At 44.4% G+C, this 12,308-nt stretch overlaps 1 protein-coding gene across 3 annotated transcripts in view; it reads right to left on the bottom strand.

The window, feature by feature from the left end:
- Positions 1-12,308, bottom strand: part of EFR3A (EFR3 homolog A) — a 93,819-nt gene that overhangs the window by 18,201 nt on the left and 63,310 nt on the right. For all 3 annotated transcript variants that reach the window (XM_060277610.2, XM_060277608.2, XM_088675900.1), the window contains exons 13-16: positions 7,597-7,648; positions 6,034-6,206; positions 3,216-3,291; positions 849-1,010 (exon numbers count right to left, since the gene is read on the bottom strand). In XM_060277610.2, coding sequence (XP_060133593.1) covers positions 849-1,010; positions 3,216-3,291; positions 6,034-6,206; positions 7,597-7,648 — 463 coding nt within the window. The remainder of the gene's footprint in view (positions 1-848; positions 1,011-3,215; positions 3,292-6,033; positions 6,207-7,596; positions 7,649-12,308) is intronic.

The raw sequence follows: 12,308 nt of genomic DNA, 5'->3' as shown, positions 1-12,308 counted from the left end.
TTAAATTCGTCTAGCGATGCACCACTGTATTGCTAAAAGAAAACTATATGAAGATGATGTATAGATGGTATATTTCACCGGTTAAATCGGCAAAAATATATAAAAATGAACAGAGGGAGTGTTGGAGGTGCAAAGAGGTTGAAGGAACTTTTTACCATATGTGGTGGGATTGTAAAAGTGTCTAAACATATTGGGAAATGATATACAATGAATTGAAAAAAATGTTTAAAATAACATTTGTTAAGCAGCCCAAAGCCTTCCTGTTGGGCTCTGCCAAAAGAGAAAAGGACGAGAATACTGATAGCACAGAACTGTAGAAATTCCAACAAAAGAGCAATGGCAAGAAAAATGGATGAACTATGCGGAGTTGGCAAAGCTGACGGATAGATTTCGGGAAAAGGACAATAGTGGCTTTGAAAAAAGAGTAGGAACCTTTTATATTATATTTGCAGAAACATAGAAAGAGCATCGACTCAATGGCAGGATTTAAATAAACATTCACAATTTCATGGATAGGGAATAAATAATGTAATACGGGGACGATATGACATATTGTAAAAAACAACAACAAAACAGCAGAATACAATAACAAGGATAATAAACCAGAAATGGAAGCTGATGGAAGTCCAAAGGGAGGGAGGGGGAGAGGTTATGCAAATTGTATATCATGGATATAAGTATATTTGTGATGAGAAAAAGAGAAAAACAATATATATAGATAGATAGATAGATAGATAGATAGATAGATAGATAGATAGATAAGTGCACCGTTCTTGATCAGAAATACGGATTCCAATCTGTTGACATGATATCAACAAAGCCATCCAGATGCACTTCGAAAGCCCTACCTGCAACGCAATAGCCACTCTGATGAGGTCAATAACCACTTCTTCATTGGCTAGTTCAATTGTCATGAGAGCCAGCGTTGTGTAGAGAAGCTCAAAGTTCTTCTGGACATTGTCCTCTTCCTTACATCCTAAGTAGACATGCCTATACAGTTGCTGCCCGTGCTAGAGAGAGCAGAGAGGAGTCTTTTTTATGCCTTGAATTTGTGAGGGAACTGGATTAAGGTTATCGTTGGAAGATTTAGGATAAAAGAAACAACTTCTTCACGCATAGTCAACCTATGGAACTTGCTCCTCCAGGAGGCTGTGATGGCCACCAAGTTGGATGGCTTTGAAAGAGAATTGACTAATTCATGGAGGAGGCGGCTATCAATGGCTGCTAGCCATGATGGCTATGCTCTGCCTTCTAAATACCAGTTGCTGGAAACCATGAGAGGGGAGAGGGCACTTGTGCTCGGGTTCTGCTTGTTGATTTCCCGCAGGCATCTGTCTGGCCCCTGTAAGAACAGCATGCTGGACCAGATGGGCCATTGACCTGACCCAGAAGGCTCTCCTTATGTTCGTATGTTTATGTCAGGTTTTTTGGAGCCACTGAGATAATGCTTGGCGCACATTCACAATACAAGTATTGACTTTTACCAAAGCCAGAGCAACCTCTTCAATCAAGTGGCCCTCCAGATATTTTGGAACGCAACTCCCATCGGACCCAGCCAGCAAAGCCAAATGTCAAGGTTAAATAATAATAATAATAATAATAATAATAATAATAATAATAATAATAATAATAATTTATTATTTATACCCCACCCATCTGGCTGGGTTTCCCCAGCCACTCTGGGCGGCTTCCAACAGAAATATTAGAATACACTAATTTCTTAAAGATTAAAAGCTTCCCTAAAGCTTCAGATGTCCTCTAAAAGTCTGGTACCGGTAGTTATTTTTCTTTTTGACAGGGTGGGTGCCACTACCGAGAAGGCCCTCTGCCTGGTTCCCTGTAACTTGGCTTCTCACAGCAAGGGAACCGCCAGAAGGCCCTCGGTGCTGAATCTCAGTGTCCGGGCAGAGCGATGGAGGTGGGAGTGTAGCGTGGAACCTGGGAACATCAGTTCAGGGGTTTCTCAAGGATCACAGACGCAATCGTGGAGAAATAGAAAGTAAGTTTTATTGCTGACAGCAATAGGCACAGTGGGATAATTCCTCAAAGACTGATCCCAGAGCAACAGTGCCCCTGGGTTTATATACCTTTTCTAGGTAGCATACAGCATTACATATTCATATATTGCAGCAAATTATTAACCAATAAGCGTGATCGCAGCCCTTCCTCTTTCCTTATAAGATTACTTCTCCTCTTTCTTAGCATTTCTAATGCATGCCCATATAAGGCACTTCCTAAGAGCTGTGGTTTGTATTTAATACAAGACAAAAATCCCCTTTCTTATCAGGCATCCTGCCGGCCGTCAAACAGAACATCCTGACCCACTGTTGTATGAACATCTTAACTGGTCTTGTGACCTTGATGCTCAGAACATTCCGTCTAACAGATGGCAAACTGAAAACAGCCAAAATACATTGCAAGCAAAAAGCAAGAGACACAGGAAGCATGATTTTCTATCAAGGCACAATGCTATGAATAAGGCACATTATAAAAAAGGCTAAAAATCCTTTCCCTGGATACGCTTGCCACAGGAGTTGTAAGGTAAAGGGACCCCTAACCATTAGGTCCAGTCGTGACCGACTCTGGGGTTGCGCGCTCATCTCGCATTATTGGCCGAGGGAGCCGGCGTATAGCTTCCAGGTCATGTGGCCAGGATGACAAAGCCGCTTCTGGCTAACCAGGGCAGCGCACGGAAATGCCGTTTCCCTTCCCGCTGTAGCGGTACCTATTTATCTACTTGCACTTTGACGTGCTTTCGAACTGCTAGGTTGGCAGGAGCTGGGACCAAGCAACGGGAGCTCACCCCGCCACAGGGATTCGGACCGCCGACCTTCTGATCAGCAAGCCCTAGGCTCAGTGGTTTAAAAATAATGTTACATTTATTTCTATTCTGCCTTTCCCCCAGACTGGGACTCAAGGCAGCTTCTCATGGTAGACCACCAAGAGAACAGGATGCTAACCAGTTGAGCCTTTGGTCTGACCCAGCAGGGCTCATGTTATCTTCATCTAGCCCATACAGTAATTGTTAACTTTGCCTGGCAGCAGCACAGCTCTGTTACTAGACTTCGCATTTAGAGGAGATGCCAAAAATAAATACTGGGCCCTTCTACATTCAAATCACAGGTTCTACCCACAGAGTCCCTATACCCCTTACCTAACAGTATGCAACATTTCTTTCTTCTAATAATTGGTTTGATCTTTAATGATATTATTACCTTTTTGATGAAATTCGCATCTTGCCTTGAAATTTTGTCCCGTTTTATCTTTAGATCTGAAACATCAGGTATTATTCTGCGCAGAAACAAAACAGTTTGTTACTTTCTCCAAACAGCATTCATAATTATAATTTGCAAGCAAATTACTTCTCAGCGATGGGGACACTCGGCATCATGCTGTGAAAAGTATTTAATTTATCCAGGCATTCTCGAAGTCATCTCTATTTTAATTACACCCACATTTTGCAATGACAATAGATTTCCTATTAAAAAAAGGGGGGGATCATAAGTAATTATGACTGAGTACAGGAATAGTCCATTTTATGTTTTGTATAAAACAAAAAATATAATTACAAGCTTAATTAAACCAGGAGCAATTTGGAAGAGCTACTTAACATTCAGGGCAGGGCACCTAGAAAACAAAATCATCAATTGCTACATCAAAAACATCTAGCTGTTACATTCCTGCACTTTTCCTCTCTCCACTGACAAAATGAAACATGGAAAACAGAAGAAAATGTGTGCAATGAATGGCATCTATTGCACAGTTAGAAAACAATTTGTTACCATAGTTTTCTCTTATCTGCTATATATTTTGAAAACTTGATCACTTACAAAGCTGGACACCTCTTAAGATATTGTGACCAAATTTTGCATGATGGTTCCTGAGATCAAGGAGCAGGTTTTCATCGAAGACAGGATACAACCAGACACCATTTTCAATCAAGATGGCGGACCGAACCCTTCAAAACTGAACTGATTTCCTTGGTTTCTTAAAGTACCCAAACAATTCTAAGTTCAAGGCTGGTAGTGCATTAGTAATTGCCTGCCTTCAGGAGGTTAGATGTGGAAACCAGAGCTCTACTAAATAGCCACATCCATTGCTAGAAGAATGAATCCAAAGAACCATCATGAACAGAAACAAAACTGCAACACGAACTGTAACACGAATTTGCACTAGAATACCTGCAGGGTTCTAGAGCAGTTCTTGGGCTTCTGCTTGCATAAGAGGTGACACAAGTGGGAGAATATCTATGGACTTGGTCTCATTTAATCTGTACAGTCTTTAATGCATGGACAGGCCAAACTGGGGCCCTGGGCTCGATTACATGTGGATGACCACAAGGAAAAAACAAGGGCAAAGGAGAGAGCAGAAAGGGGGCTGGATTCAAATAAGTCATATACAGAGAGGTCCCATCAACATCAATGGGCATGACATATTTATGTCCATTCGTCTGAATGGGTCTGTCTCCAAGGAGAAAGAGAAGAGGGTGAGGGCTGCAATCACTTTTAGCTTTGGCGCTCCACATACGGAAGTGCACCCTTAGATACAGCTGAGCATCTCCCCACGAGATGATGGTGATGATAATAATAATAATAATTTATACCCTGCCCATCTGGCTGGGTTACCCCAGCCACTCTGGGCGGCTCCCAACAGAATAATAATAATAATAATAATAATAATAATAATAATAATAATAATATTGGTAATAATAAAGCAATACAATATCAAACATTAAAAAACTTCCTAAACAGGGCTGCCTTCAGATGTCTTCTAAAAGTCAGAAAGTTGTTTATTTCCTTGACACCTGATGACCTGATGGGAGGGCATTCCACGGGGCGGGTGCCACTACCGAGAAGGCCCTCTGCCTGGTTCCCTCTAACTTGGCTTCTCGCAGTGAAGGAACTGCCAGAAGACCCTCAGAGCTGGACCTCAGTGTCTGGGCTGAATGATGGTGGTGAAGACGCTCCTTCAGGTATACTGGGCCGAAGCCGTTTAGGGCTTCAAAGGTGAGCACCAACACTTCGAATTGTGCTCGGAAAAGTACTGGGAGCCAATGTAGGTCTTTCAGGACAAGGCAAATGGTGGCAAGTGTGATGGGTTGTATTCCTGGGGCTCAGCTAGGTGCAGCTCTGCTGGCATTCCTGGAAATCAGCCACCACTCTCTCAACATACTTTGGAAACAATCCATAGTAATTGTCTTCTGGACACCCAGATAATTAATCTGGACTGGACTGGGTCCCAAGACCACAGAAATGTCATAAATGCCATGCACCAGGCCTAGAGGCCTCCAAGGACCTGATAAACATTAATGTTTATCTGTTTTGGGCCAGACCACCCACCTCACAATCTGACAAGGAAAATGTTTGGTCCCTCTCCAACTTTTACTCCTTTCTTTGGAAGAAGACGACAAGAGGAGCAAAAGTGAGGCAGGATGGGCAGCAGATTTATAGCAGGATGGGTGGACTTTGACCCACAGTACCATGCTCTAAAGCCCTACCTATGTTAGGGTAGGGATGGATGCACCTGCCAATCTCTGTTTCTTATTTTCCCCAATCTTAAGTCACTTTGCCCCATTTCTGCATTCATTTGTGATTCCCCTTCCTTTAAATATCCCACACAAAAATTCAGGTACAGATACCCAGGAATTTTGCCCAAAATAATATAGGAGTTTTGTATGTAATTTACACTAGCGCGTGCACACATCTTGGTTGGAGGAGTTGCACCATAACTGTTTGGAGAAGTGGAAATTTCGAGTGACAGTTGTGTTTTGGTTCACTTCCTGATATGAGAACTGCAAATTAGGTTTGCATCAAAAGGTAGACCAAACAAACGTCTTCCCCACTGCTTTATAAGAGTGGGGCTTTATGTGCACAAACTGCAGAAGGAACATAGTTAATGGGAGTATTGGCAGAGACGGATTAATCCCGTTGTGCATGCCATCAATTTAAGCATCTACATCCGAGATTCCCATGGTACACTGGCATGAGCTTCTGTTGCATAGGGACTCAACTGAGACCCTGTCAGAGCATTAACCTTATCCCTCTGAGCTTCACTCGGTTGTCGTGCCGATCAATAACGTTGTGCAGTATTTCCAGGACCAGCTGTCTGAGTTCAGAGTCATCCATGAGTGAAGGAGAGAGCAAAGGATCCAGAAAGGGAGCAGGCAGGGCAGCAGAAATGGTCTTGGCACTGTATCCTGTTGTGACCTGGTTGGCATCAAAGAGAAGGTAAGCACAAGTCACCAAAGGAATGAGCCAAAAGCTGGGTACAAAAGCTGTGCCCATTTAACTGAACAAACTGTGCAGGAAAGAGCTGTGTTCATTCAGCTGCACAGACTGCACAAGGGAAAGCAGAGCCCATTCAACTGCACAAAAAGAAACCCACCAAAAATCGATGTAGTTCCTTTGTTTTAAGTAGATTTTTTTCATGCTTTTCCTCCAAGGGGCTCAGGGTTGTATACATAGAATCATAGAATCATAGAGTTGGAAGAGACCACAAGGGCCATCCAGTCCAACCCCCTGCCAAGCAGGAAACACCATCAAAGCATTCTTGACATATGCCTGTCAAGCCTCTGCTTAAAGACTTCCAAAGAAGGAGACTCCACCACACTCCTTGGCGGCAAATTCCACTGCTAAACAGCTCTTACTGTCAGGAAGTTCTTCCTAATGTTTAGGTGGAATCTTCTTTCTTGAAGTTTGAATCCATTGCTCCATGTCCGCTTCTCTGGAGCAGCAGCAAACAATCTTTCTCCCTCCTCCATATGACATCCTTTCATATATTTGAACATGGCTATCATATCACCCCTTAACCTTCTCTTCTCCAGGCTAAACATACCCAGCTCCCTAAGTCGTTCCTCATAAGGCATCGTTTCCAGGCCTTTGACCATTTTGGTTGCCCTCTTCTGGACACGTTCAAGCTTGTCAGTATCCTTCTTGAACTGTGGTGCCCAGAACTGGACACAGTACTCCAGGGTACATGGTTCTCTCTCGGTTCATTTTTATTCTCACAGGGTTTTTTTGTGAGGTAGATTAGGCTGAGCGATGGCGACTGACCCAAAGTCACCCAAAGTGAGCTTCCTGTCGAAGCGGCCATTTTGGGTGCCCTTGCAATGACTCCTTGTAAGAGCATAAACCAATGGTTGGCAGAAAGGTTTACAAGGAGTAAACATTGATGTAATCTCTAGTACAGGCATCCCCAAACTTCGGCCCTCCAGATGTTTTGGACTACAATTCCCATCTTCCCCGACCACTGGTCCTGTTAGCTAGGGATCATGGGAGTTATAGGCCAAAACATCTGGAGGGCCGAAGTTTGGGGGTGCCTGCTCTAGTAGAACATCAGTGGAAACGAAAAGAGAAAGAAAGAACCAATTCACAACAACCGCCCTGCCTACTCAACTTTCAGCATTTCTCAGTCTCACAGACAACCAGACAAGTAATTATTTGCAAATATAGACTAGTCCTATGGAAAACACCACTCTCCTTTACTTTTGCTTCGAGTTTAAAGAAGTGGCCATACTGCCTGCTTAGCCACACTGTAAAATGGATCTTTTAAAACAAGGATATAAAAGCCATCATGTCAATTTCCTCCATTACTTACCATCAATAACGATCTCAGCAGCATAATTTGAATTCGCCTGGTTCCCAAATCCCTAAAGGAAATGGAGGGAAAAAACCCAAGTTAATTTGAATCAACACTTCTCTCTCTCTCTCTCTCTCTCTCTCTCTCTCTCTCTCTCTCTCTCTCTCTCTCTCTCTCTCTCTTAAAAAGATAAACAATAACAACTTCCATAGTTGATGGCGCTGGGATGCAGAAAACGATAAAATGTCAAGATAAAATGGCAAACTGGAATAGTAAGCCTCAGAACAGAAGCAAAAGCTGGAAGGATCCATGTGGCCCAAGCAACAAAATGCTGTAAATTGTTGGATTTTAGTTAAAATCCCCACTAATAATAATATAATAATAATTTATTATTTATACCCCGCCGATCTGGCTGAGTCTCCCCATCCACTCTGGGCAGCTCCCAATCAAATATTAAAACAATACAGCATTAAATATTAAAAGCTTCCCTAAACAGGGCTGCCTTCAGATGTCTTTTAAAATTAGGATAGCTGCTTATTTCCTTGACATCTGATGGGAGGGCATTCCACAGGGCGGGTGCCACTACCAAGAAGGCCCTCTGTCTGGTTCCCTGTAACCTCACTTCTCGCAATGAGGGAATGAGTGTTCAGCCTGGACACTGAGATCCAGCACCGAGGGCCTTCTGGCAGTTCCCTCATTGTGAGAAGTGAGGTTACAGGGAACCAGACAGAGGGCCTTCTTGGTAGTGGCACCCGCCCTGTGGAACGCCTTCCCATCAGATGTCAAGGCAATAAACAACTATTTTATATTTAAAAGACAATTGAAGGTGGCCCTGTTTAGGGAAGTTTTTAATGTTTGATACTCTACTGTTTTTAATATTCAGTTGGAAGCCGCCCAGAGTGTAATACCCCAGATCGGCGGGGTATAAATAATAATGCTCCATTATTATTATTATTATTATTATTATTATTACCACCAGAGGGCCGGGCTGAAAGGTGGGGGGTGGAGATGCTCCTTCAGGTATACAGGACCGAGGCCGTTTAGGGCTTTAAAGGTCAAGACCGACTCTTTGAATTGTGGTCGGAAACGTACTGGGAGCCAGTTGTAGATCTCTCAGGACCAGTGTTATGTGATCTCGCCGGCCGCTCCCAGTCACCAGTCTAGCTGCCGCATTCTGGATTATTTGCAGTTTCCGGGTCACCTTCAAAGGTAGCCCCACGTAGAGTGCATTGCAGTAATCCAAGCGGGAGATAACCAGAGCATGCACCACTCTGGCGAGACAGTCCGCAGGCAGGTAGGGTCTCAGCCTGCGTACCAGATGGAGCTGGTAGACAGCTGCCCTGGATACAGAATTAACCCGCACCTCCATGGACAGTTGTGAGTCCAAAATGACTCCCAGGCTATGCACCTGGTCTTTCAGGGGGACATTTACCCCATTCAGGACCAGGGAGTCCTCCACACCTGCTCGCCTCCTGTCCCCCACAAACAGTACTTCTGTCTTGTCAGGATTCAACCTCCATCCATTAACCGCCATCCATCCTCCAACCGCCTCCAGGCACTCACACAGGACCTTCACCGCCTTCACTGGCTAGCAGAAGTGATACCTAGCTTGTTCATATTCAAACGAGAACTCTGGAGGCCGAAGTGCTGAGCATAACTGCCTTCCAAGCAGTTGACCTGGGTTCGTTTCCCAGCCAACGCACCAACCAGTGGAACAGAGATGGAAAGACAGTGTTCTGTGTTTCCACGTATGCCTCGCCAGAAAGTGGCGGTATGGCAGGGAATCTAGCAATTCTAAAGTAACAGTCTGGAATAGCTGTGGAAATGTTGAGGTGAGAGAAGCAGAGAGTCTTGGACTCTTGCTGGACTCTTAAGCATGCCTCGACCATGGCAGTGGTGAATGTCTGTACCTCTGGTTGCAAACTTAATTCATTCCGGAGGTCTGTTCTTAACCTGAAGCACCGCTTTAGCTAATGGGGCCTCCCACTGCTGCTGCGCCGCTGGCGCGTGATTTCTGTTCTCATCCTGAGGTAAAGTTCTTAAGCCGAGGTACTACTTCCAGGTTAGCAGAGTCTGTAACCCGAGGTGTTTGTAACCCGAGGTGTTTGGAACCCGAGGTACCACTGAATACATTTGCTACCAATATGCTTTCATGCCTGTCAAGTAAACCTCTACACTTGACTGAATCTTTACGGTGTCCATGAGCGTTTATTTCCTACTGTGTGTACCTTCAACAAGATGCTTCCAAGGAAGGAGCTGCGTTGAGGTGTAACTCTGCAGAGTATGGATGCTAACCCAATCCTTCGTAATCATCCATCGGATGTTGATGGATTGATCCAACAATTCATTCATTTGATGTCTTTATATCCCACCTATCTCCCAAGTTGGGATTCATCTTAGATATGCCTCATGTTTCCAAGTGGAAAAAGAGACCAGTGGTGTCAGTATGTTGACAATTAATTTTGGCCACCAGTAAGGAAGAGAAACCCGTCAGACTTTTCTGGCTTTGAAGAGACCTTCTGCTGCTGAGACCTCCTTCCTTAAAAGTTGAAGTAGAAGACAACAGAGGGACTTGGACCCTTTGAATGCTCAAAATACCCACATGTCCTTTGAAATGTTTGATGGTCTATTTAGGGCACATCCAAAAGAACGGTATTATTTTGGGGGGTGGGGGGGGTGGGGGGCATCACGTTAGTTCAAAGTGGGTGACACCCTGAAGCAAAAGGAGAACACTAATGATTCCGATGATGAACTCTCAGACCTGAGATGGATTAGCAAAATTAGAATGGGACTGCAGAATCAGAAGTAGTGGACAGCGGAGCACAATTTGCTTCGGAACACTTAATTGCTTCTCTCTGCAGCATGAAACTATGTGGTAGAGGGTTGGGGAGAGCAACTGCTGTCTGGACAGTCCTCAGTTGCACACTAGTATATTATGCATAAAATATTATGCACACTAGTATATTATGCATAAAATATTATGCATCATTTGCTAGCCTCATTCCAAGAAAAATATTACCAAGAGGGCTGAGAGGTCTGCTCCTTTGTATGCAGCACAGAAAATAACCAGACCGATAAAGAGTTCTAGAGGTTGATATGCCTAATTTAAACTGAAAAATAAAAAGCCATGGGAGTCTTGTGGTTTCCTTAGAAAAGCAATGAATAAAATATAACTATGTATTGATGATTTGAATTTACGGAGGAATAAAATCCCCATCACAACAGGAATCATCCCGAGTGGCTTAAGTTCGCTGCTTCGTGACTCCCCGTCTAAAAATCGATGAGCAGAGAATGAAGTCGAATGATTCTGAATTATTCATTTCCAACAGAAGCCCATTTATCAGCACAATTCTCCTCTGGAAAGCATTTCTCAGAAGCCTAAAGAATCAATCGAGACCAAAATAGGCAGCCTTCTGCCACATTGGTCAGAACTTTTAGCTTTATAGAAAGCCGAAGGTGTTTCCAGTTAACCACATTCTATAAGGCTGGACGGGTCCCTCATGAATTATTGGAGAGGGAAATTAATTTGTTAGGTGATCAGAAGGCTCAATATAGCAACACAGGACTGGAAAGGGCCCAGTGAGCAAATAAATTCAAGTGTAAAACAAGGAAAAAAAATGTCGTCGTCCCCCCAATCATGCTGTAAAACAAAACAAAGTATTATTGTTCAATAATAAAAACATCTCTCAAAATACACTTGCAAACTTATTGTGAGGGACAAGGGATATCGCGAAGTCCCTCCCCTCCTGAGTTCAAGCCCATCCCCGAGCACAGGGGAAAGCAGAGGGAGCTCCGATTCCAGTGGGGAAGCAGGAAGTCGTGTCCGAGGCTCAGGCAAGGTAGCGGAGCCAGGGTCCCAGGTGGGACAGGAAGGGGCGAATAAGGGGGGGAGACCCATCCCCCCAACTCCGGAATTACGCAGAAAGAGGAGGGGAAAGAGGATGGGTCTGCCAAAGCTTTTGTGTTGGAGAAAGACGCGCCAAAAGCCATTCGGAGGTTCTGAAACCGAATGACCACATCGATCCGTGTAAATAGCAATGATTTCAGCACTGTAAATACGCAGCACCAATAAAAGAATAAAATGCAGAGCTGCGTAGCGTCGTTACTCTGAAGTAGCCTGCTCTGGCCACTGTGACAGCAACCTCCGAATCTTTTTTTGGGCTACTTTGGAGTTGCCGGGATGAGTGTGTCAGAGGCGGAGAAATGGCGGCAGATCGCGGAGAAAGCCCAGCAAGACCTGCAGCAGCTGGCGCAGCAGGCGCAGGGGGAATTAAAGGCAGCTAAAGAAGAAACCAAGAAGGTCCAGGACGACCGGCTACAACTTGCGGAACAGGTGAGAGCGCTCCAGGAAAGAGAGCAGCAATTAAGGGCGGTGGCGGTAGACCTCCAAAACAAGCTGGATGCAGAGAAAGACAAGGCGGGAGGGGCACCCCAAGTCCAAGTGCTGCCAGGAAGGAGAGCCGGGACCCTAGTAAGCAAGTTCAATGGAGACCCGAGGGAATATCATGGCTTTGAGACTGAGATTGTGTATGCTCTTGAGCTGCACCATGATGAGTTCCCTGATGATGAGCACAGGGTAGCGTTTATTGTGGAGCACCTTACCGGGGCAGCCAGGGAGTGGCTAAGACCGTTAATCGCAACAAAGAATCCTTGCATGAAGAATGTCAAACTATTTCTAGAAGGTCTGAAAACGATGTATTCGTCCGATAGTCATATGGACCAGACTAAGG

The sequence above is a fragment of the Zootoca vivipara genome, chromosome 8, assembly GCF_965207765.1.
Source record: "Zootoca vivipara chromosome 8, rZooViv2.hap1.1, whole genome shotgun sequence".
Lineage (NCBI taxonomy): Eukaryota > Metazoa > Chordata > Lepidosauria > Squamata > Lacertidae > Zootoca > Zootoca vivipara.
Note: the sequence above shows the minus strand (reverse complement) of the source record. Positions and strands in the feature narration are given on the sequence as shown.